The following is a 21,724-nucleotide window of genomic DNA, read 5'->3' as shown; positions in this document are numbered from 1 at the left end:
TTTGGGGAAACCAAAGCTGTCATTTGAACGGCGATCACGCCTGAAGCCACAGAGCTCTTCTTTATTGTCCTTTATTCTTAGAGGAAGTACATAAACACGTAACTCTGGATTTGTTTTAATGTTTGAGGTGCAATAAACGAATCAGCAGCTTTTTGGCATGTTAAAACTATTATGTTCTGTCTCGCTCATGAGAGTAACAGCTGGCGAAATTACAGCCTCGCCTACTGATTTTAATTTAACCATATGTTGAGCCCGATTCTCGTTTTCAAATGTGTGTTCTAAAATGATATTTATAAATGACTATTATCAATATTATAAGCAAGACAATAAATGGCAAAGATATGTAGAGAATAACAAACGTACCGTGGGAGAAAATATGTTTCTAGAAGATATGTAAAAACTAAACGTATTTGAGATACGTTCATAACAAACGTAACGTGGGACTATCATATGCACGCAAAACTCGGCCTCAGATCTCAATGGGAATGGTTAGCGTATCATATGCACGCAAAATCAGACTTCTGCATATCTATTGCACGCATTTCCAATGTGTAAAGTCCTGTCATTTGTACGCAGACTGAAGAGAGTGGGTTGATCTATCTATAACTATCTATCGATCTATCTATAACTATCTATCTATCTATAAGCACCGCAGTAAACAACAGGCGTTGCTATAGCAACACGTCATGTTTAAGTTTTCACGCGAGATCAATAGCGCAAAGATCACTGCATTTTCTATAAGGTAACTATTACCTCCTGGTGCTAATGGGTATAAATGGCAATGTTTTGGGCAATTTTTTCAATCTGACAATTTTTAACAACAGAGGGTGCTACATAACACACTTTCAGGAAAAGTCACGGACTGGGAGACTTGAATATTTTATTGAAAAAAAGTTACAGGCAATCAAAAAACAGCTGCTGGTAAAACGTACCCATTGGCGGGTTCTAGTGTTAAAGGTGACCTATCATGCAAAATGCACTTTAGTACGTCTTTTATACATGAATATGTGTCCCCGGTGTTCCAGGGAACTCACCAAGTGTCAGAAAACACAACGCTCTCTATTTTCCTCCATACCCAAATCTCTAAAAAAGGGGCTGCAATGGATCTGATACAGACTGATCCAGATTTGAACACTTCTATGACGTCACATAAGTGGCGGTAGGGCTATTGGGCCAACTCCACCAATCAGGAGGAGACAGCCACGGACATTGCCGTTGGAAAGCGCTGGAGACGCTGTAGTACATATGCCAGGCCTGTAGATGGTGCTGTTCTCACAGAATCAGCCCATGCAAAGACAGTGTTAAATTGAGCGAAATGAGGAATGGCTAAAATGCATGATCTGTTTGGTATTTTGAAAAATAGAAAGTATAAATATGCCTTATATGGGTATGTATGGTCCTACACTATATTATTCAAATATAGCATGATAGGTCCAAGTTTTTCCAAGCTTCCGACATTTACCAGTGGGGTATTTTTACGGATGTATTTAATGTCTTAGAACAAAACATTAACATCTTCAGAACTTCGATTAGAAACAGACCTTCTTAGAATCAGGTATATTGTAAAGTATACGTTTAGATTTAGACAATCTTTCCCGTTGTGTGTTAGGCCTATATAGGTTTTTGTGCATGTACATTTTCTGCAAATGCTAATATTATATATGCAATAATCCAGTCTTCTGCAAACAAAGGTCAGTTTACTTTACAGGAAATGCAGGTCCCTCATAACTCCAGAAGAGAATTGTTGTGGAGTTAATCAGTACTTATTCTTTCTAAATTATTGTAATGTGGAGAAATGGAGAAAGTGCATAATAATACTGAAATAATTATCCTTGACAGTACGAGTTGTTCTCGCAGTGTTTATCCCTTAATGGCAACACTTAATGCTATCAGCAGATTCAATTTAACATAATTACGTGTCAGATATTAGCTTTTAAATCTGTTCTGCAATTTCAGAATGGATGTGGTAAAGTGAGGAAGAATCTTTTTTGTGTGAACATGCACAGAGAGAGACACGTATTGCACACCTTCCTCTTCTGCTCAGCACACAGATATTAAATAATGAAATAGCGATACTTCACAGAGCGTGAGCAGCTTAGCATCAGCAGTAAACTTGAGTCCTTAACACATGAAAGGAGAGCGAGAAGTTTTGTATTCCTCCTTCTTTCTTAGTTCCTGTGTGATACTCCACTGAACCCGGGGCTCTGAGGAGTTCACAAGGTCATCGCAGGGTTTTACAACATCGCTGGCATAAGACGGCAAGGATTAATCACACTTTGACCTTCTTTCGACAGATAGTAGTGACTGGTGAGCTTTGCACCGCACATGAATAACAACAAACACAGAGTGGTTAATCATTATATCGCGTCTAGCCCATGAAGTGCATTTAAAGCAGCTATCAAAGCTTAACACTGACAGCTGTTAGCATTCTTTTTATGCTTGACTGTGTGTAAATATGCCCATCCGACCCTGTGTGTGTGTGTGTGTGTGTGTGTGTGTGTGTGTGTGTGTGTGTGTGTGTGTGTGTGTGTGTGTGTGTGTGTGTGTCTGCTATGGTCAAACCAAGCAGAGCGCGGCAGCAGGTAGGTAGGACATTACCTTTAGAAGTGATGCAGCAAATGCTTGGTGTGTGATAAAGTTGTTCTCGTGCATTTCTGTCTTCATTCAAAATGCTGTTACTCCACCGTAGGGGTCCAACATCTGTGCTGTACTTATGGGGAGTGCTGCATAATGGGAACACTTAGATAGGCCACCTGCATATTATGAGTTGTGCAGTGGTTACGTTGTTGATATAACAGTTAGATACACACACACACAAACACAACTTCAACACCGAGTATAAGAGTGGTGAAGCGATGACACTTTTGTGCATGCCGATCCAGAAGTTAGCATTACCAGGAGTCAATTAAAAGCTAATGGGAATATTCCATTGGATTTTGGAATATTGCTCTGCGGTAAAAACACGTTTATGATAATTGATGTTTTGTTCAGCAGGATAATCTACAAAATGACACCACTCTCTAACTTTTGAAGCGTAATTGGAATTGGATACAAACATCATGGTCGCACGGCTAACAAAACAACCGCTAGGCTAAGCTAAAGGCGGCTAATGTTTACCAGTCTTATTTAGTAGCTTGTTAGCAACTGCCGTTTTCATGACGCAAAAGCTTCAGACATTCACCAGTTGGGTTTTTACTGATATATTTCTTATGTCTTACAACAAAACTTAAAAATCTAGTAAGTTTGTATTAACCACAAATCTATTTTCAGGTTTCTTACAAAAAGCTGATTTACTGGCACCTGGAAGTGGTCAAATGCTAACTCATTCCCGGGTTTTAGGACTCATTCTTGCACCAAATACTTGCTTGTTGAATGACTTCATCAACATGGACAGTTCATTGTTATGTTGCCATTTACTAGGCTTTATTTCTGTGTGACTCAAGGAGAAGATAATCCTTTTTTTCTAACTCAAAACGTTATTCTGTGGCATTACAAGCCCTATTACAGAATACTGTGTGGGTGACGCATGTGGAAGAAACATCAGACTTTAATGGAAAATAAAATACCAATAAAAAAAGACACAAATCAGCAACCATAATCACATCAGTTATTATTTGAATGTTTGAGATGTGAAGATTTCCTCTCCACTTTCTTCTACCATCCCTACAGACCGCTAACAAGCTCTCAGTTTCACATACAAGCCCAAGACAGCGGGTTAATTAGAGCTTGTGTTGTCTGAGTGTTGAATAGCATGTTTGTAGGGACTGTAATTAGTTTACATCCCCTCCCTATTAGGCTACCATCAAAACATAGATGCTTGTTAAGGACACAGACCTACATTTAAGGAAACAACTTGCTAATTGCAGATTCCTTGGATCTTCCTCACTAGGGTTACATTTGAGGTGAAGGTACTACAACACCAGAGTGTGTATTGGAAACAGAAAGATGTGATGATTGGTCCACTGACGTTTTGTTAAGCAAATGCATTTACGTGAGTTGGAGACTCACACAAAGTATAGTTACAGAGAGAACAGAGTGGAATCAGAAAATTGTTTTTGTTTGGCCTCTAATGAATGAGGCCCGACAACAGGGTCTCTGAGCAGTGGTACCTTTCCATGATCTGGATGTAACCGTTTAGTGACACCAAATGTGTGACAAACTGGTGTTTGGAAAAGCTTTGGTTGCAACAGACTCTACATTGTTTTGGAAATATCTTAAAGACATAACATTTGAAGTCAAGAGATTGTCTTTGAATATTTACAAATAACATTATGCTCATTTCAGGTACATCCTTGTATTCATTGTCCCTCTCCTGTGACATGTCTCCGTGCTTTAATGTTCAAAAAGCTCTTTATTTTTCTCACACTGCCTGTGCTGGAGCACCTCTTTTCACCCTTTGTCTGAAACCAGAGCCCAGTGTACTCTGATTGGTGAGCTGGCCGGCTCTTGTGATTGGTCAACAGCTTAGAGATGTCCCGCCCCTTAGCCTATCAAGTAGGCTACTATGTGTTGGAGCTTTAGCCAATAGAAGCGTTGAGGAAATAAATAAAGGTGTCGGAGATAAACTCCTTCGTAACTGAACACAGGGATGTTAGCTTTAGCAGACAGTTTACAGCAGAAAGCCTATGTAACACACTACAGGAACGGAAAACCCCAAAATAAGGCTTTTATAAGCTTTTCTGCAGAAAAAGACTCAATACAGAGTTCAAGCTCACAGCAGGAGTCTGTGAAGCCTGAATGAAGAGTGCTTGTGTCGAATCTGGTTTACGTTGAGCCGTTGAAGCACCTGCAAGATTTGTTTTAATGTTAAGAGACACGACTCTCAGTAGGCCACCTGTATTTCCTTTGTAATTCCATATCTTTTACTCTGGGTCATGTGTGCACCTAACGGCCAAAGCTAGCTAGCAAAGAGCAAACAGTAAGGGTTGAAAAAATGTCCATGTATTACTGTGTGGAAAAGAGAATGTGGAGACAGCATGAACAAATGGATTCCACTCAATAACTATAATTATTAAAAATGAAATCAGCAATTTTACACTCCACACAGCAGCTAGCCAATAACACTCAACAAATCTTTAACTTCAGTTTTTTTCTAGTACAAATTGACACCAATAATTAGAAGGGGGTGTGAGTAGAGGGATTATTGCACACTTGTTTAGCAATTCAAGGATACAAAATACTGATTTGCGCCAACAAATTATTACACATCTACTCTAATTCATGACCGACATGCAGAGAGAGCTTTTAAATCGGGCAAATGCATGGTAATTATTTTTGTAACAATACATGGAGAGGTTTGATGGATAAATGTAAAAGGTCAATGACTTTTAGAAAAAATAAATATATAACAGCATGGTTCCCTTTCTCAAGCATTATATAAGAGTGCTACATAAAGCTTTATATGCATGGTTAAATATTAATAGCATTTATGGGAAAATTATTTATTGTAGAGGATCATAAGATACAAATCAATACTAACCTCGAACTTATACTACGTTGAGAGTGTCTTATTGTGTATCAAAGGTTACACAGTGATCATTTAGATGTTGGAACGTAGCAAAAGTAAAATAGACCAGAAAAATAAATATCTAGCAGTACATGCTTTAAGTCTAAATAATACCAGTAAAAAGGTATTACAACTTTTCTGTCAAGCATGTTATTACATCAGCCCCCAAAAGACTTCACTCATTGATCTACATTGGGAAAGAGTGAATGGGCCAGAAAAAAAAACCTTTTAAAAACAGATATCAACCCTCCTGTCGTCTTCGGGCCAAATCTGACCTATTTACTACTTTCATCAATCATCACTTTTTTGTTTTACATTCGATTGCATTAAGGCTTTTATGATATCCTTCACAGTAGACATTTGAATATATACAATTGCTGATCACCACCTTCATTGAATTTTGGATGATTTAGTCAACTTTGTAACACCCATTGGTGTTCCCGGTCATAAAGAAAAGGAATTAGTACACACACACACACACACACACACACACACACACACACACACACACACACACACACACACACACACACACACACACACACACACACACACACACACACACACACACACACACACACACACACACACACACACACACACACACACACACACACAGAACAATGACACTCTTATGTGCCCATCCCCCCACATGGATCTCACCTGGCACACGCAATACATGTTCAGTGTCTGTTCTTTGTATATTTACTGCAGTTGTTCATGTATACCAGTAGTCTGATACAATATGTACAGTCTGAAAGGTTGTTAAATGACATTTGGTGATGATTAAAGGTTTTTGTGTTAATGTAATAGCAGTTCAAACAGAACCGAACACCAAAGTAAGGGGGGGGGGGGGGGGGGGGAAACGAAGAAAATAGGAGGGTTAAATTGACCCTAAGCGTTTCATTGTAATTCCAGAGTTACAAAGTGGTCATTTAGATGATAAAAACGTTGCAAAAGTAATAAAATCCCCTAATAATAATAATAATAATAATAATAATAATAATAATAATAATAATAAACATCCATGGCAGAGCATTTTGTTTGCATCTAAATGATACCAGTGAAGAAAGTCTTGTATTCGCATATCAGGTAAACAATCCGGGTATTGATTTTCCATAGTGGCCAAACGGCGGTACTACAACGTCTGTGTCAATCATGTGACGTCATTGGGTCTAAACAATTATTTTACCCATTGACTAAAACTGTGAAAGAGTAAATGGGCTGGATAAAAAAACACCATAAACAGTTATTATATTGACCTTGAGAGTGTTTTATTGTGATTCAAGTGTGACAAAATGGTCATTAAGATGTTGGAAACAAAGCAAGAGTCGAAAAAGAAATCCATAGCAGCACGTGTGCTTCAAGTCTAAATGATACCAGTAAAGAAAGTCTTGTTTACCGATTTCAGGTAAACAATCCAGGTATTGATTCACTTGTATACTGGCAAGGATTCCCACATGCTCACAAAAAGAAGTCCACACACACACACACACACACACACACACACACACACACACACACACACACACACACACACACACACACACACACACACACACACACACACACATAATCTTGGTTGGTTGGCAGCTCTCAAAGTTGAGTGCCTAGTCTTAAAGTGACTGGATCGATACGGGGGAGTGAATTGCCAATTTCAGTTTGTTCTATTGAAATCGGCTGGCGCTGCTTTCTGGAGGGAGAGCACCTGAAATTGGCAGTGGCAGAGTGGAATTGGATTTGTAGGGAGAGAAAGGAATGAGCAGAATAACCAGAGACGGACTTGGACGCCTGCACCCCCATGCACGTGCAAAAGCAAACAATAGACGTTCCTACAGTCAGTCTTTGTAGGTTTCTTAGCCAAATTATGATTACAGATATGAAAGCCCTTTGTCTTTTAACGGTCTCATTTACATGGACTTACTCACACACACTCAGACCTCATCTTGGCTTCTTCGATCGTCTATGGCAATCAAGATGTGTGTTGAAAGAGCAGATGATTGGGTCCCTAGATAGGGAATAGCTCATTTAGTTGATCCTCTGCATTTTGTTTAGTGGAATGACATACTAGGCTACAGAGTGCATTTGAATGGATGGATATCTGACCATTAGATCATGCAAAACCAGAGCTTAACATTCCTCTCTATTCTGACATATTCCACGGACAATGTGGAGATCGTTCAGCTTGGCCTTTGATAGCTTCATAGAGCAGCTATTTGTTCAAAGGCTGATTCCTGGCCAAACATATAGAGTCTGTAACCCGTCAAATGTGATCTCTGTTCGACAATGGAAGCTAAAACCATTTGCTTGTAGGCCGAACGCCATTTGCCTGCTTTGCCTTTCCATGTGTCCCAACCAAGCCGCCACAAAATGAAGCAGACGTAGAAGCAAATTCCTATGGTGGCCAAACATTACATGTTACTTGTTAGACGCTTTTATCCAAGATGTACATACTCAATACTGTGGGCAATCCCCACAGGAGCAATTTGGGGTGAAGTGTCTCAGGGACACAACGACATGCTGACTGCAGTGGGGTTTGAACCTGTGCTCCCCTGATCCCAACACCAACGCACAACCCACTGGGGCCTCACCTTGCGGAGGGGGCCGAAAATGTGGCGCATGAGTGTGGCACGGCACGATTTCGCCACACTAGTTTAGCACCCCCCGCGGTCGCTCGCGAACCAGAGGGCCTCATCATATCACTTTGCGTGGGGCCTCTTGTTGGTACTGGTTGTACTAAGCTTCTGTGTCTTGTTATCTGTCATTGGGGCCAAGAAGACTTTTTCCAATTGTCTTACATTGGAGAAAGAGAAACCTGTAAATGAGCAGTTTTTTAAAACAAATCTACAGCCCAGTATAAAGGAAGAGGATTAAGGCCTCATGTCTATAAAATCGGACCTAAAGCAATTTTAAGTCTGGATTCAGAAATAAATCCGAATTATTTTATATCAGGAATCTAACTATTTTTCTCAGGGTTCTGACTCTGATCTCAGCATTTTGACTTTTATCTCAGAACAACAAAATGGTATTTCGGTCAGATCTCAAAAATGTGTTTTTGGCCCTCTGTTCAATACAAACACTTTAGCCCTTATTTAAAGGTCCTAAAAGTTGTAAAATGCTCTAAAGCTGAATCCAGAGTTATTTCCTCTCTCTGAGACGCTGTTATGACGGAGCCCATTGGAGGTGGGGCTTAAGGAAAGCATAAATATGCATGCTTTATGGGCTTAATCTGGACCATCTGGGTATTTTTGTACTCAGAGTCTTGGCTTCATGCGCCACAAAGCAACTTTCATTGGAATGAACGCAGACCCGCCTCCAACGCTGTATCCAGTTCTCTTTGTACATCATTGGTTCCCGACGTCTTCCACATGTGTAAAGGCCAGAGAGGAGACGAGCATTGTTAATCTTTTCTGCTGGCTTGCTACATAACGATGATTGTTGCATTGGGTTCATGTCACAGCAGAGGGTGCAATCATCTGTCTTCACCCCAGCAAACCTGGGAGGCATTGTTACAAGACAAAGATGGTGTAAAAATGCCAGAAGAAGAATAACCTATGCACTTTGCAGTTAAGTAGCTTAAGCTAACACCTGTCCATAATAAAAACTGATGAATGAGAATTTATGAACAAGTAGGACAAAGGTTTAACCGCCTCTTACTCCCGCCGCTCCTTCACCCATAGAGATCAGTCAGTGGTTGAACTGATTGGGAATCAGATAAATGCTAATGAAGTCTGATTCTCCTTGTGTTTGATCTTATGTTCAGTTTAATGCAGTCAGTTTTTTCTTGTTACTTTAATGAGAAAGAACAATCACATCAGTATGTCAATGTTAGAGCAAATAGACATTGGATGTATTCATAAAATCAGACGGTAAATGTCTATTCCCACAAACTGCTTACTGAAGGTTGGACGGAGTAATGATTATGTGTCCATAATATTGGAGAGATGAAGGCATTTACACGTTTGCAACATCTGCCCAGAATGCCTCTCAACATCACTTAGCATAAGAAGCCCATTTGATGAACGTGTAAGGTTACCATGCCTGAAGCCTGCCTCATATAGCTATACAGACATGGGGAAACCAGTATCATACATACATACAAAATAATGGCCAGGCTCACATAGGATTGAATGGCAACACATTATACATAATATTATAATGTTTTTAATTATAATGTTTCTAAAGCTTGTTTCTACTGCAAACACTGACATAAATACTGCCAATTGTGTGTGTGTGTGTGTGTGTGTGTGTGTGTGTGTGTGTGTGTGTGTGTGTGTGTGTGTGTGTGTGTGTGTGTGTGTGTGTGTGTGTGTGTGTGTTAATGAGTGATATGTTAACTTTGGGGTGAAGATAAGTGAAGATAACTTTAGCTGAGGTTACATACAAACATTTTATTAATATGTAATAAATGTACCCTAATCTTTCGGTGAATAATAATCCGCTGCGCACACACACGCTCACTCATAAACTCATCAAACATGATCGCCAGATTGTAACAAGCTGATGGGGGGATTTTAGGTTTCTGTTTTTGTTTTGTTTCACTCTACAGTGTTATCTGACATTTTATGGCTTTAGGGTGTGCATGATCAGACTGTAAAACACACTCTCACACACACACACACACACACACACACACACACACACACACACACACACACACACACACACACACACACACACACACACACACACACACACACACACACACACACACACACACACACACTGAAGGAGTAGTGAGCCCAGCAACACTTACTGTGGTACAAAAGGTGCTATCCCACTTGCACTCAGAAGCACTTTGCCCTGATCATTGGTGAGAGCCAAGGTAAGACTGCAGCTGCAAACAATCTACCTGTTGAAATACAAATAAAACCAATTCGGATTTGGTATTCGAGTTTTAGGATGTGTTAATGTTAGACGATGATTGTGATGCTGATGGGATTGTGTTGTAATAGCTTTAAAGTTAACGCAGCACTGTGATGAAAAGATAACATCTATTGTATTCAGACAAAGAGCCTGGACCTAGACTTTCATACAGCTTGCAGAGATGTCTGTATTATGCAGCTATATCTGCATAACTGTTGACGGATTGTGACCAAGTTTGTTCATGATAATGCTGGTTAAGTACAGTGCTTTGCTACCAGAGTAAATAACCCACTGTTAATTGCAGTGTAGCCCTGAGGAACAGAAGGGCTTTGAATACTGATGCGTAGACAGATTTCTTTATTCAGAAGTCCCCTGCACTGATCCACGTCTCCTTATGCCGGTGTTGAATATAATTACAGGCGACAAACCTCCTCTTGGGCTGACATTAACTTTTAGAGAGATATGTCTCTATGTATCTAAATGCGTTAAGCTAAAGTTCAAATGAACTATCAGATCATTTGAAATCACCTGCACTGCTGGGAACGTCAACAGTTCAGCCGAAAAAGGGCCTGTGTGTTTTTAAAGTGCGTGTGCGAGTGCCCATATCAGAATCTCTGTGTGTCTGGAGAAGTAAAACGATATGCCGTTATGGGTGGAAGCTATTTTTAGGAGCCCAGTGTACTCTAATGGAGAAAGAGAGAGGCCAATGTGAATGTGTTTGTTCAGTGTTACATTTGCAGGTGATTCTGCTTCTTTATGGTGTGCAGGGGGGCATGCACACGTTTGACTCTCCATCTCTCTTTGCCCTCGCCTGCTCTTCACAGCACATTTACCAGGATGGCTATAAGCCTCTCCTTCACCCAAATAGACACACACATGAAGACATTCACCTTGTTTTTGTCTTCAAGAGTACATTGGAGCAGAGCCTAATTGCTTGAGTGATATGAGCGGTGCCTTTGCAAAGACTGGCCTGGCCTGGTAGTTCTGTACGACTCTCTGTTTCTCTTTTTGAAAAGTCCTGTTAGTTTCCTTACTGCAGAAATACTTCTCTGAGTCCAAGGTCAATGCAAGAAAAATATCTCTGTTTACTATAGTTTGGTGCATGTGTGTATGCATGTGTGTATGCATGTGTGTATGCATGTGTGTCTAGCCAATGGGTCTAATTAAGCGGGGACGTTTTCTGAGACCTTTGAGACCTTGCCTTAAGTAAACTGGGAGTCATTATTGGGTGTTAATGATGTTGGCCTTTGTAATCACTCTCCCTGTATGCGTGTGATTATGTGTGTCAGATGGGGAAAAGGCACTTCTCTGGATTGGAGGTGACATTAATGGTCATGTTTTCACTGATATTGGTGGCAGCCATCGCTCTCATAGTTCTGTTCGTCACCGGAGAAGGCGGAGCCGTTAAAGATGGTAAGTGAACACGCAAACAAATACGTAAATGAGCATGAATATGCAACATGAACGCAACCAAGGAAAAAAGTTGGAAGTCAACCTTCACTAAGCTTGGCCAATTTTTCAGAAATGGCTAAAGAGGCCCTCTTAGGCTTTTTGGGGTTTAACGTTTTCTGTAGAGTGTTAGACTGGGTTTTGTGCATGTCAATGGTGTGCAAATAACCAATAAGAGCAGACTGGGCTCTGGTTTCAGACAGAGGGTGAAAAGATTTGCTGCGGCACAGGCAGTATGAGAAAAATAAATAACTTTTCAACAAAGCAGAGGCACAACATACAAATATGAACCTGAACATTTGCATTATATGTCTGACTGCCCTTATTTGCAAAACAACCTTATTTGTCAAGGACCTTTAGCATAATTTTTTACATTATATTCACCTTTTTTATGGTCAGGTAACCATCATTGAAAAATGTAATATAACTACATAAGTATAAATCTCAAATGAGTATGCAGTCTTGTATTATGGTAAGATTGGGCTTTCATTCTAATTTTCTGTTTTAAGTAAACATTTCCTCTTTTGGCAGAATCTACTGAAGTGTTCGTTCCTCAGTGTCCTAACATTCCTCTGGCTGAGAGAGTAGACTGCTTCCCTGACGCTGGAGCCTCCAAGGTATGAGTCACTATTTTTTCAAAGTAATGTTTATCGAGGTTTTTCCAGGACCTGTAAACAGATTAGAGTGGTGCAGGAATGAGTCCTGTACCAGGAAATAAGTTAGCATTAGCATCTCTCGTCTCAAAGGCTGGTCTTTGTATGTGTTTTTGGATCAATGCCTGAAATAAGATCTGAGGTTAACACAAGCTAATGAGATTTTCAGGTTTTGTTATTGGACATCAAATAAGTCAATCTATAAAACGGACAAGTCAAATCAAGCAATCTGATTGGTTCTTAGCCGTGATAAATGAGCGTATTTCACGGGTAGAATTGTAGTTACTTTTCACAACAAGTGAGTATCCCTCCGCGCCTGAGAAAAGCTACAACCGTTACAACTGTTACATCACGTCCGTTGCTTACGAAACTAACTAACTAACTAACAAAGCTTAAGATGGAAACGTGTAAGGGATAATGTGCAGCAAGGACTTATTGATCGTTGTTAAGGACGCTCACATTACTAATCGATTTAACTGTATACAGTTTGGCTTCTCAAACTGGGACAAGAAAACAGCGGAGAAGTAACGAGGCAGAAACCCTCCTTTTTATGCAACGGCCCAGACATAGACATCAAACGGCAAAACATATTCAGTTGCCAGTTACGTTGGCATTAGGGCAGGGATATCTAGATACTCTCCAAGGTTTAACAGAATGAATTGTGCTACTTTTAAAGCAAGCAACGATGTTTTCAAATCTGTAATCAAAGAGGTCCGCAAAAACGCTATCGAAGCAGTTCATGCCGTTGCTACGTAGTTCAAACGGTAACAACAGACTATTTTTGATCTGCCTGTCGGGTGTTCTTTTACCCATAATGACCGCCGAGCTGCACATTATCCCTTTGCTTCGACCTCCGGGCTGGCCTTACTATTGAGGAGTGGATTGAGCAGTGTATCTCCAGAAAAAAATGCACCTAAACGACGACATGCAGAGCTACGTGAAGAGCAGGTAGACCAACTGGAAAAGTAGCACCATTCAAAAGATTTCTGAAGCGGGTCTTGAAACAAAGCAGAGAAATTATGACCGTTAGTGGCCACAAGCTCTCTCCAAGTTAAGGGGGTTGTATACATCTCAAATGAGTGAACCACACCCCTTAACTGTGATATAATGGCCATACACCACGGCCTGTCGTGAGCTATTGCTTAAATATGCCCCACCGGTAAATGTATGAAGCTTTTACATGTTTTAAAACAGTGGTTGCTAAAAAGTGATCTTAAATCGAACATTAGTAGCCTTTATATTTCTGGCGCTGACATAGAGTCATGTGACCAAGATTTTGTGTGGTTTTATATAAGAGCACTACCTGGCGAAATGAGGGCATGCCCACTTTCAGGTGAAAACTAAAAACATTGTTTAATAGTAGGCTCCCAAAAAACTGCATAACTCTACAGATAGGAGATTCCATAATAAACATTTATATCACAACTCAATTCTTACTCGCAATTTAAATAGCTGTTGATGTTTTTTGCTACCCTGGTTTTAATGATTATTAGAAACAGCGGTGATGATGATGATGATGATGATGCTGATGATGATGAGGATGATGATGATGACAACGATGTTTATAGTAGCAGTAATGACATTAATAAAGGCCATGCTGGTGATGATAATGATAACAACATCAACGTCCCTGCTGGAACAGCTGCGTTGTGAGGAGCGAGGATGTTGCTGGGGCCCCCTGGACGAGAGGAACGTCCCCTGGTGCTTCTTCTCAACCAACCATGGATACACAGTGGAATCCATGGAGCAGCCCAATCCTCACGGTAACATTTTATTTCCACCCTCATCTACCTCTCACACGTTCTTTGAGTGGTGGAAATATTTAGTTTTTTTTCATACAGCTTATTTTCTAAATCCAACCGATCCACATTCTTTCAATCTGTCCGTCTGTCTCGCTCACATCGTTTTTTTAAAACTCAATCAGCCTAAGGCATGCTTCTCTGGGAAATATAACATGAATGGCATATCAGAAAACATGATTGACTTTGCAGCATGCAGGTTTTTCTATTTTCTGCTTGATTTCACTGTCTTATGTGATCTCAGTTATTGTGTAAGAGCAAGCGAAATTGAACCTTTACATCAACTCTAAATTTGCATTAGCACATTGTTTGAATAGCATAAGAACAATACACGCACAATGTGTTTATGTAAATAGTGACATTGAAATAGTTAAAGAGCATAATTTATCTTGCCCTCCCTGTTATAGCCTTAATTTGACTCAACAGGGACTTTAACCATCGCAGACAAATGAAAGCCCTCCCTATATTAGTTCAACTCTCTTCAGACACGTTTACATGCATTTTGCTTTGGTATTGCTCAAGGCCACTATGCAAATTACCCACGTTTACCTCCGAGGCAGCTGTGGACTCTGTAAGCGTATTTCACAATTTGAACATTCGGGTAAATAAATAACCTGGGAATACACCTGCGTTCCAAAGCGTTCCCATCCCAGTGATGAATCTTATGTGCTCAAACTGCTGTTGTTTGCTTTATTGTTGCAGTTCACTTATCAATGTAATGAATAAATATTTGTCATGTTACGATTCAATGTTGTAATTTTTTATTTCAATGCACTCAGGTTGTCTGGGTAACTAATGCAGCAGGTGCACAGCTCATCCAACATTTACTCTCTAGAGCTTCTAGATATCAGTGGAGGACATTGTGATCGTTTAATAGACCACTCACTTTTCATCTTTAATAGGATATAGACTATTTCGAACATGGGTACTCCATTATTAAATGAATAGTTGAAGATGGTTTCGGCATTCATCGAGCAGGTTATAACCCGCAATAACACCACCATTTGTCCTGGGTTTTACCTCTGAGGTGTTTGTTTTCGAATAACATATAAACATATTAATAGAGTGGTGGATTGATGATATATTTGTACAGGCTGATCCAGAAGTTAGTGTAAGGGAAACTTCTGCAGCAATGGAGAGTCAGGACTCAGAGAGACACGAGGAGAGTTGGAGCTTTGATGTCAAACAATGATGTTTATTACAAGTCAATGGCCGGGGAATTCAAATCACAAGTCAAAGCAGCAAAAGGTTCTGACTGCACTGTTGGGTTGTCATGTCAATTCTGCCCAGCCTATCTCTCGATAGACCTTTTAACTAGTTTACAGAGAGTCAAATCCACATATTGGGGATGGGCGTAAACATCTGCAGACACAGGAGATGTCTCTCACATCTGTGGAGCTTTCTCTTTCAGCGTTCTCATTGTCGTAAAACCCCCCCTGTGCCCACCAGCTATAAAACCTAGTATCAACATACGACTGCATTAACATATTCCTTACGGGAGATTAGAAGCAGGGATGGTCGTAAATCTCGACACACAGAATAAGGATAAATATCTTAGGAGTAAGGAAGAATTATTCTTTGACACTTAGTAGTAAGACAGAAATATTCCGTTACAGTTAGCATAGCAAGGGCTCCGTCGACTAACTATGGGATTTCTTTCATGGATTTTGGAATAATGCGGAAAAAATACCTATGGCAAAAAATTACATTTATGATACTTTCACGTTTTGTTCCCTTGAATAGTATCACAAATTAATGCAATCTCTAAAATTAAATACCTAACGTAATGGTTAAAATGAGCTACATGGCAGTTGAATGTCCGCACCGCTAAGATAATGGCGGCTAATGTTCGGCGTGATGACGTTTAATATGTAGCCGCTTGTTAGCAATCACAGTTGTTATGACACGTAGAAGCTTCAGATATCCACCAGTGGGGTATTTCCTGACATTTTTAATGTTGTTGAACAAAAACGAAAAAATCTATTTATTTTCCAAGCTTATTCATCAAAGGTGAATAATATCACTTCCCTAAAACGCCAAAACCAGGATTTAAACCCCCAAAATAAGGAAAATATCACAAGGCTTCAAGCTACAATACTTACCAAAGTCGTTTTTATTGACTCTTTGAAAATAAAAAAAGATTATTCTGGTGATTGAGAAGTTAAAGGTGATATATCGTGAAAATTCATTAAAACTTTTACCCTCCTTTTTGATTTTGCAGTAATGAATGCCCGTCTGAAGAGAATGGCTTCTCCTTCTTTGTTTGGGGCTGATATAGCAGAGCTGTCTTTCCACGCAGAGATGCAGACTAACAACCGACTCCATTTTAAGGTACGCACTGACAAGCACCATCTACGTTACACACCTTCTTTCTCACACCCAACTTAACATTCACTTACATCCACACACTCATACGCATTCAGACAACAACAGAGGAAGTTGTCAGATAAATCTAGTCCAGTCAAATCAAGTTCAAAAGTATTTTTTTATCAAAGCACGTTTAACACGACCGCTAAGGAACAAAAGAGGACACGAATAGTGATGTACGCAGGAAAGAAGGAACATGACCGTGATGTACGAGGCCACGCTCACATTGCCGTGTGTCTCCTCTCTCTGCTCAGATCTCTGATGCCAACAAGCAGAGGTTTGAAGTCCCTCATGAGCACATCAGCAGCCTCAACAGCAACCCCTCCAGCCCCATCAGCAACACCCTGTCGATGACGACCGCACCCTTTGGCCTTGTTGTGCAAAGGAAGGAGACCAAAAAAGTCCTGTGAGTGATTACAATGAGTGTGTGTTTGATTGTGTATTTGTGTTAGACAGGGACAGAAAACCAGAATATCACATTGTTTGTCATGTGGATAGTGAAGGAAACACAAAAGATTCAAGGTTTAAGACTTCTATTGTCATGTGTACATAGCTACAGTGTATGTGTCAATGCAAATCTTAGGTCACAGCCTCCTCCGATGTCGCAACACAATAAAACAGACAAAATAATTAAAATAGTGCAAGTAATACAAATAAAAATACACTGAACAAAAATATAAACGCAACCGTTTTGTTTTTGCTCCCATTTTTCATGAGATGAACTCAAAGATCTAAAACATTTTCTATATACACAAAATAACCATTTCTCTCAAATATTGTTCACAAATCTGTAAAAATCTGTGATAGTGAGCACTTCTCCTTTGCCGAGATAATCCATCCCACCTCACAGGTGTGGCATATCAAGATGCTGATTAGACAGCATGATTATTGCACAGGTGGGCCTTAGGCTGGCCACAATAAAAGGCCACTCTGAAACGTGCAGTTTTGCTTTATTGGGGGGGTCAGGGGGGGTCCGAAAACCCTAGGGTTAAACCCTAACCCTAACATGTCACCCATCTCCCCCCCAGACCCCCCCACTTGTTGTGTTTTAACTTCGGAATACAATTTACTTAGTAGAACACAGTTTGCAGTATTATTTTTTCATACTTACATACTAATATATTTATTTTGTGTTTCCCCCGGGGCTTTAATGTTGAAAAAGCTTTTTATTTCTCTCATACTGCCTGTGCTGCAGCACCTCTTTTCACCCTCTGTCTGAAACCAGAGCCCAGTCTGCTCTGATTGGTTAGCTGGCCTTCTCTGTTGTGATTGGTCAACTGCTTAGAGATGTCCCGCCCCTTAGCCTATCACTTAAAATGTGTTGGAGTGCTAGCCAATAGAAGCGCAAGTGTTGAATAGTGATGTCATTATTTTACGGAAGTAAACAAAGGAGTAAATGTGTAAACATTTGAAAATTGGCATCATTCCCTTTTTCAACTCAAAAAGTTATTATATACACTATCATAATGACTTTCTTTATGTTGGTCTATTTGGACGTTTTCCGTGTTGTCATGACTATTCTTTAGAGGGGTATTTTTACTGCATTTACAAACTGTACTTGTTTATTTTGTCTCGACCTTGTTATAGCAGCTGTAGAGAGAAAGCTCTGTATTGCTGTTGTATCTACCAGTGTATGTGTTGTTTTGAAGGCAGGAGAAAGCTACCCTCAGGGCTTATTAGAGTTGATGGGATGTTCTGTCCTCACCTTACTTTTTTCTTTTTACAACTCAACTCCTCCACATGTCTAGTTCCCAATCCCTCTTCTCACTGTATCTCACTTTCTTTCCTCACATTTTCTTTCTCACCTGCTCTCTCTGTCTCTTTTAACCACATCTTCTCACTTCCCAGTGCTGACCCGTTGTTTTTGTCTCCTGTTATTTTCTTTCAGGTTTGACACTACAATGGCTCCACTGGTGTTTGCGGATCAGTACTTACAGATCTCTGCTAAGCTTCCATCCCATAATATCTATGGCCTGGGAGAGCATGTGCATAAACAGTTTCGCCACGACACAAACTGGAAAACCTGGCCCATCTTCACCAGAGACGCTTTCCCTAATGGGGTGAGGAGTGCACACACACACACACACACACACACACACACACACACACACACACACACACACACACACACACACACACACACACACACACACACACACACACACACACACACACACACACACACACACACACACACACACACACACACACACACACACACACACACACACACACACACACACACCTACAGCGAACGATGAGAGATCGTCAAATCATACTTCTGCTTACACATGAGGTTTAAAATAACAGAGCCTTCTAAGTCGATAACAGCATTTCCCACAATTTGCCGGCCAATTTTCACCCGGAGGCTGAAATCATTGGGGGTCAATTGTGTGAATGCGAAGGTGTGCATTTGTGTCAAGTGGCAAAACTGGGGTTTGGCAGTGAGAGTGGCCAACAACAGTGTGTGTGTGTGTGTGTGTGTGTGTGTGTGTGTGTGTGTGTGTGTGTGTGTGTGTGTGTGTGTGTGTGTGTGTGTGTGTGTGTGTGTGTGTGTGTGTGTGTGTGTGTGTGTGTGTGTGTGTGTGTGTGTGTGTGTGTGTGTGTGTGTGTGTGTGTGTGTGTGTGTGTGTGTGTGTGTGTGTGTGTGTGTGTGTGTGTGTGTGTGTGTGTGTGTATGTGCATGTAATGAAGAAGATTAGGGCTGCATGTGACATGTATTTGGAGATCCGACCAAGTGATATTTTTTTAGATATTCAGAAAAAAAGTGAGATATTTATTTTCCTTCAAACTCTGACTTTATTCACAGAATTTCAATTTGTGTCTGGGAAAAAGCCAGAATTCTGAGTCTGAATTATTCCTTTTTGTATCCCTAATCCTCTTCTGTATGTATGCATGTGAGTGTGTGTGCATGTGTTGAAGTTTCATGTGTACATGCTCCCAACATGTGTCCTCTCCTTCCCAAAGGGCTTCTAATTGAATGCATTGTAAGCTGATTAGGCAGCAATGTCCCAACGTGCCTCCTCAGCTTCGATACATCTCCCCCGTGCCTCACACCTCTCCCTCATCCCTCTGTCTCTCTGCCTTCCCCTCAGGGAACACAGAACCTCTACGGACACTATCCCTTCTTCCTCTGTCTGGAAGACGAGAGCGGAAAATCATTCGGGGTCTTTCTCATGAACAGCAATGCTATGGGTGAAGATAAACACAAAACAAACTCAAACACACGCTACAAAGGACGTGAACACATCACACTGTTCTCAGGGCAGCAAAAGAGACATCCACATGTTTTGTAAAGGCAGCAGTGTGAAAAGAGAATACGAATAATAATCATTTATTTCACAAGCACTTTTCAAAACGGTTCAAGGGCACATATTATGCTTCATCCTCATAACCCAAGTGGATCTACTGTTGCCTCAATCAAAAAATGGTGCTGACAAATCAAAGAGAATATTGCATGGCTCTTTTATTCCATGAAGGAGATGACTGAAAGCAATGGGAACGCCTGCTGACATGTTCCTCTTGCTCATGTCTATAGCCTCTTGATGTAAAAAGCTTTGTGTTGCTTTTGCCTCTCGTGGATTGTCTTGACTGATACACATCTTCTTGTTTCATGTCTGCACAACAATAGATATCCCTCAAAGCAGAGTCACTGCCGGTTCAAAAATAGTTTGGAAGGGCATTTTATCATGCTTGTCCATCTTTTTTTCAGAGGTGACTTTGCAACCAGCTCCTGCTGTGACCTTCAGGACGATCGGCGGAGTCCTTGACTTCTACATCCTCTTTGGAGACACGCCAGAACAAGTGGTGCAGGAGTTTCTCGAGGTGAGGCACAAACAAATACTCTTTTAGAAGGAATGTGTTACATAAGAAGATATATATATATATGAGGTTCTCTGTGGTTTGTGAGTAGCCAGCCCTGGCACAGTAATTGAAATAACAATATGTCCGCTGTTGTTTCAGCTCATTGGCAGGCCGGTCATTCCTCCCTACTGGTCCCTGGGTTTCCAGCTTTCTCGCTGGAACTACGGCAGCCTGAAAGAGGTCAAAGATACAGTGGAGAGGAATCGTGCTGCGGGCATCCCATATGTAAGATCCTGACAGCTTGCTTTTTTTATTTTTAGGCCGTCTATACATATATAGGCCCATCTGTATGTCTATTGCTGCTTCTGCAATCTGTGGTTTTGTAACCGGACCATAAAAAACCGGTAGGATTTGTATTATTCTTAGAAATAGTTTAAGCATTTGAAGGCATATTTGAGGTTCTTGCCATGACTGAAAACTCATTCAAGTATGCACATGTTGAGGGATTGCTGAAAATATAGTTAAATAATATAAATTGACAACCAATTTCAAACACCCTATCTTTATTGTGTGTGCAGGAGTCCTACTTTAACAAACTCTTTCTACAGCTTTAGACCTATCAACTTCAAATTCAGTCAAGACAGTTTTGAGGCCTTAAGGATTCAAATGTTTAAAAATCTGAAGTTTCTATAAAATAACAATGCCTTGGCCATTTCGTCATGAAACTGCTTTTTGCCGAGCGCATGTACACAGCCATCTTGAGGCGAAGTTATAGCGACACCTTATGGCAAAAGGAATTTGCTGTTAATTGATGGCGCCCTACTTTAATAAACCCCTACTCCACTTTCACAATCTATATCTCAGCTCTGTGCAGGAAATTGTATGCAATTACATTCCTGTGACATTTGGTTTGCACTGTGTTTATTGTCTCAATGAAAATGAACAATAAAAGCCTATCAGACAGGATGAAAGGTCGGGCATCAAGTTCTCCGGTCCATTCACACAATCTTTTTGTTGTGACAAAGAGAAAAAGGCAATCGGTTGCTGAGAAACAGTGACGAAATCCACCCAAAGTATCAGAAGCATGAGCTCATTATGAATCGACAACAGTCTTGGGAATGAAAACACATTATTGATTTAGTTTGCAGATCAAGGAATGCAAATTAGGGACAACACAGAGGCAGGTCTTTCAATTTAACCTCAGATGTCAAACGTTGGGAGATATTTCCCAGGCTTATTTTCTTTAAAACCAAATATGCATTTCAATCACCAACTGTCTG

The 21,724-nt window shown here is 40.4% G+C and overlaps 1 protein-coding gene across 2 annotated transcripts in view; it reads left to right on the top strand.

Moving 5' to 3' along the window:
• The window catches only part of si (sucrase-isomaltase), a 110,161-nt gene that overhangs the window by 13,415 nt on the left and 75,022 nt on the right, over window positions 1–21,724 (top strand). The window contains exons 1-10 of one of the 2 annotated variants that reach the window (XM_079679291.1): window positions 10,205–10,331; window positions 11,662–11,785; window positions 12,353–12,438; window positions 14,117–14,237; window positions 16,495–16,604; window positions 16,895–17,046; window positions 18,529–18,700; window positions 19,736–19,835; window positions 20,353–20,465; window positions 20,604–20,729. In XM_079679291.1, coding sequence (XP_079535417.1) covers window positions 11,662–11,785; window positions 12,353–12,438; window positions 14,117–14,237; window positions 16,495–16,604; window positions 16,895–17,046; window positions 18,529–18,700; window positions 19,736–19,835; window positions 20,353–20,465; window positions 20,604–20,729 — 1,104 coding nt within the window. In that variant the 5' untranslated portion in view covers window positions 10,205–10,331. Of the gene's footprint in view, window positions 1–10,204; window positions 10,332–11,661; window positions 11,786–12,352; window positions 12,439–14,116; window positions 14,238–16,494; window positions 16,605–16,894; window positions 17,047–18,528; window positions 18,701–19,735; window positions 19,836–20,352; window positions 20,466–20,603; window positions 20,730–21,724 lie in introns of those variants that run through there. The other variant, XM_079679290.1, reaches the window with a different exon arrangement.

This window comes from Notothenia rossii (genome assembly GCF_949606895.1).
Source record: "Notothenia rossii genome assembly, chromosome: 4".
NCBI lineage: Eukaryota > Metazoa > Chordata > Actinopteri > Perciformes > Nototheniidae > Notothenia > Notothenia rossii.
The sequence above is the reverse complement of the archived record's forward strand: the minus strand, read 5'-3'. Positions and strand labels throughout refer to the sequence as shown.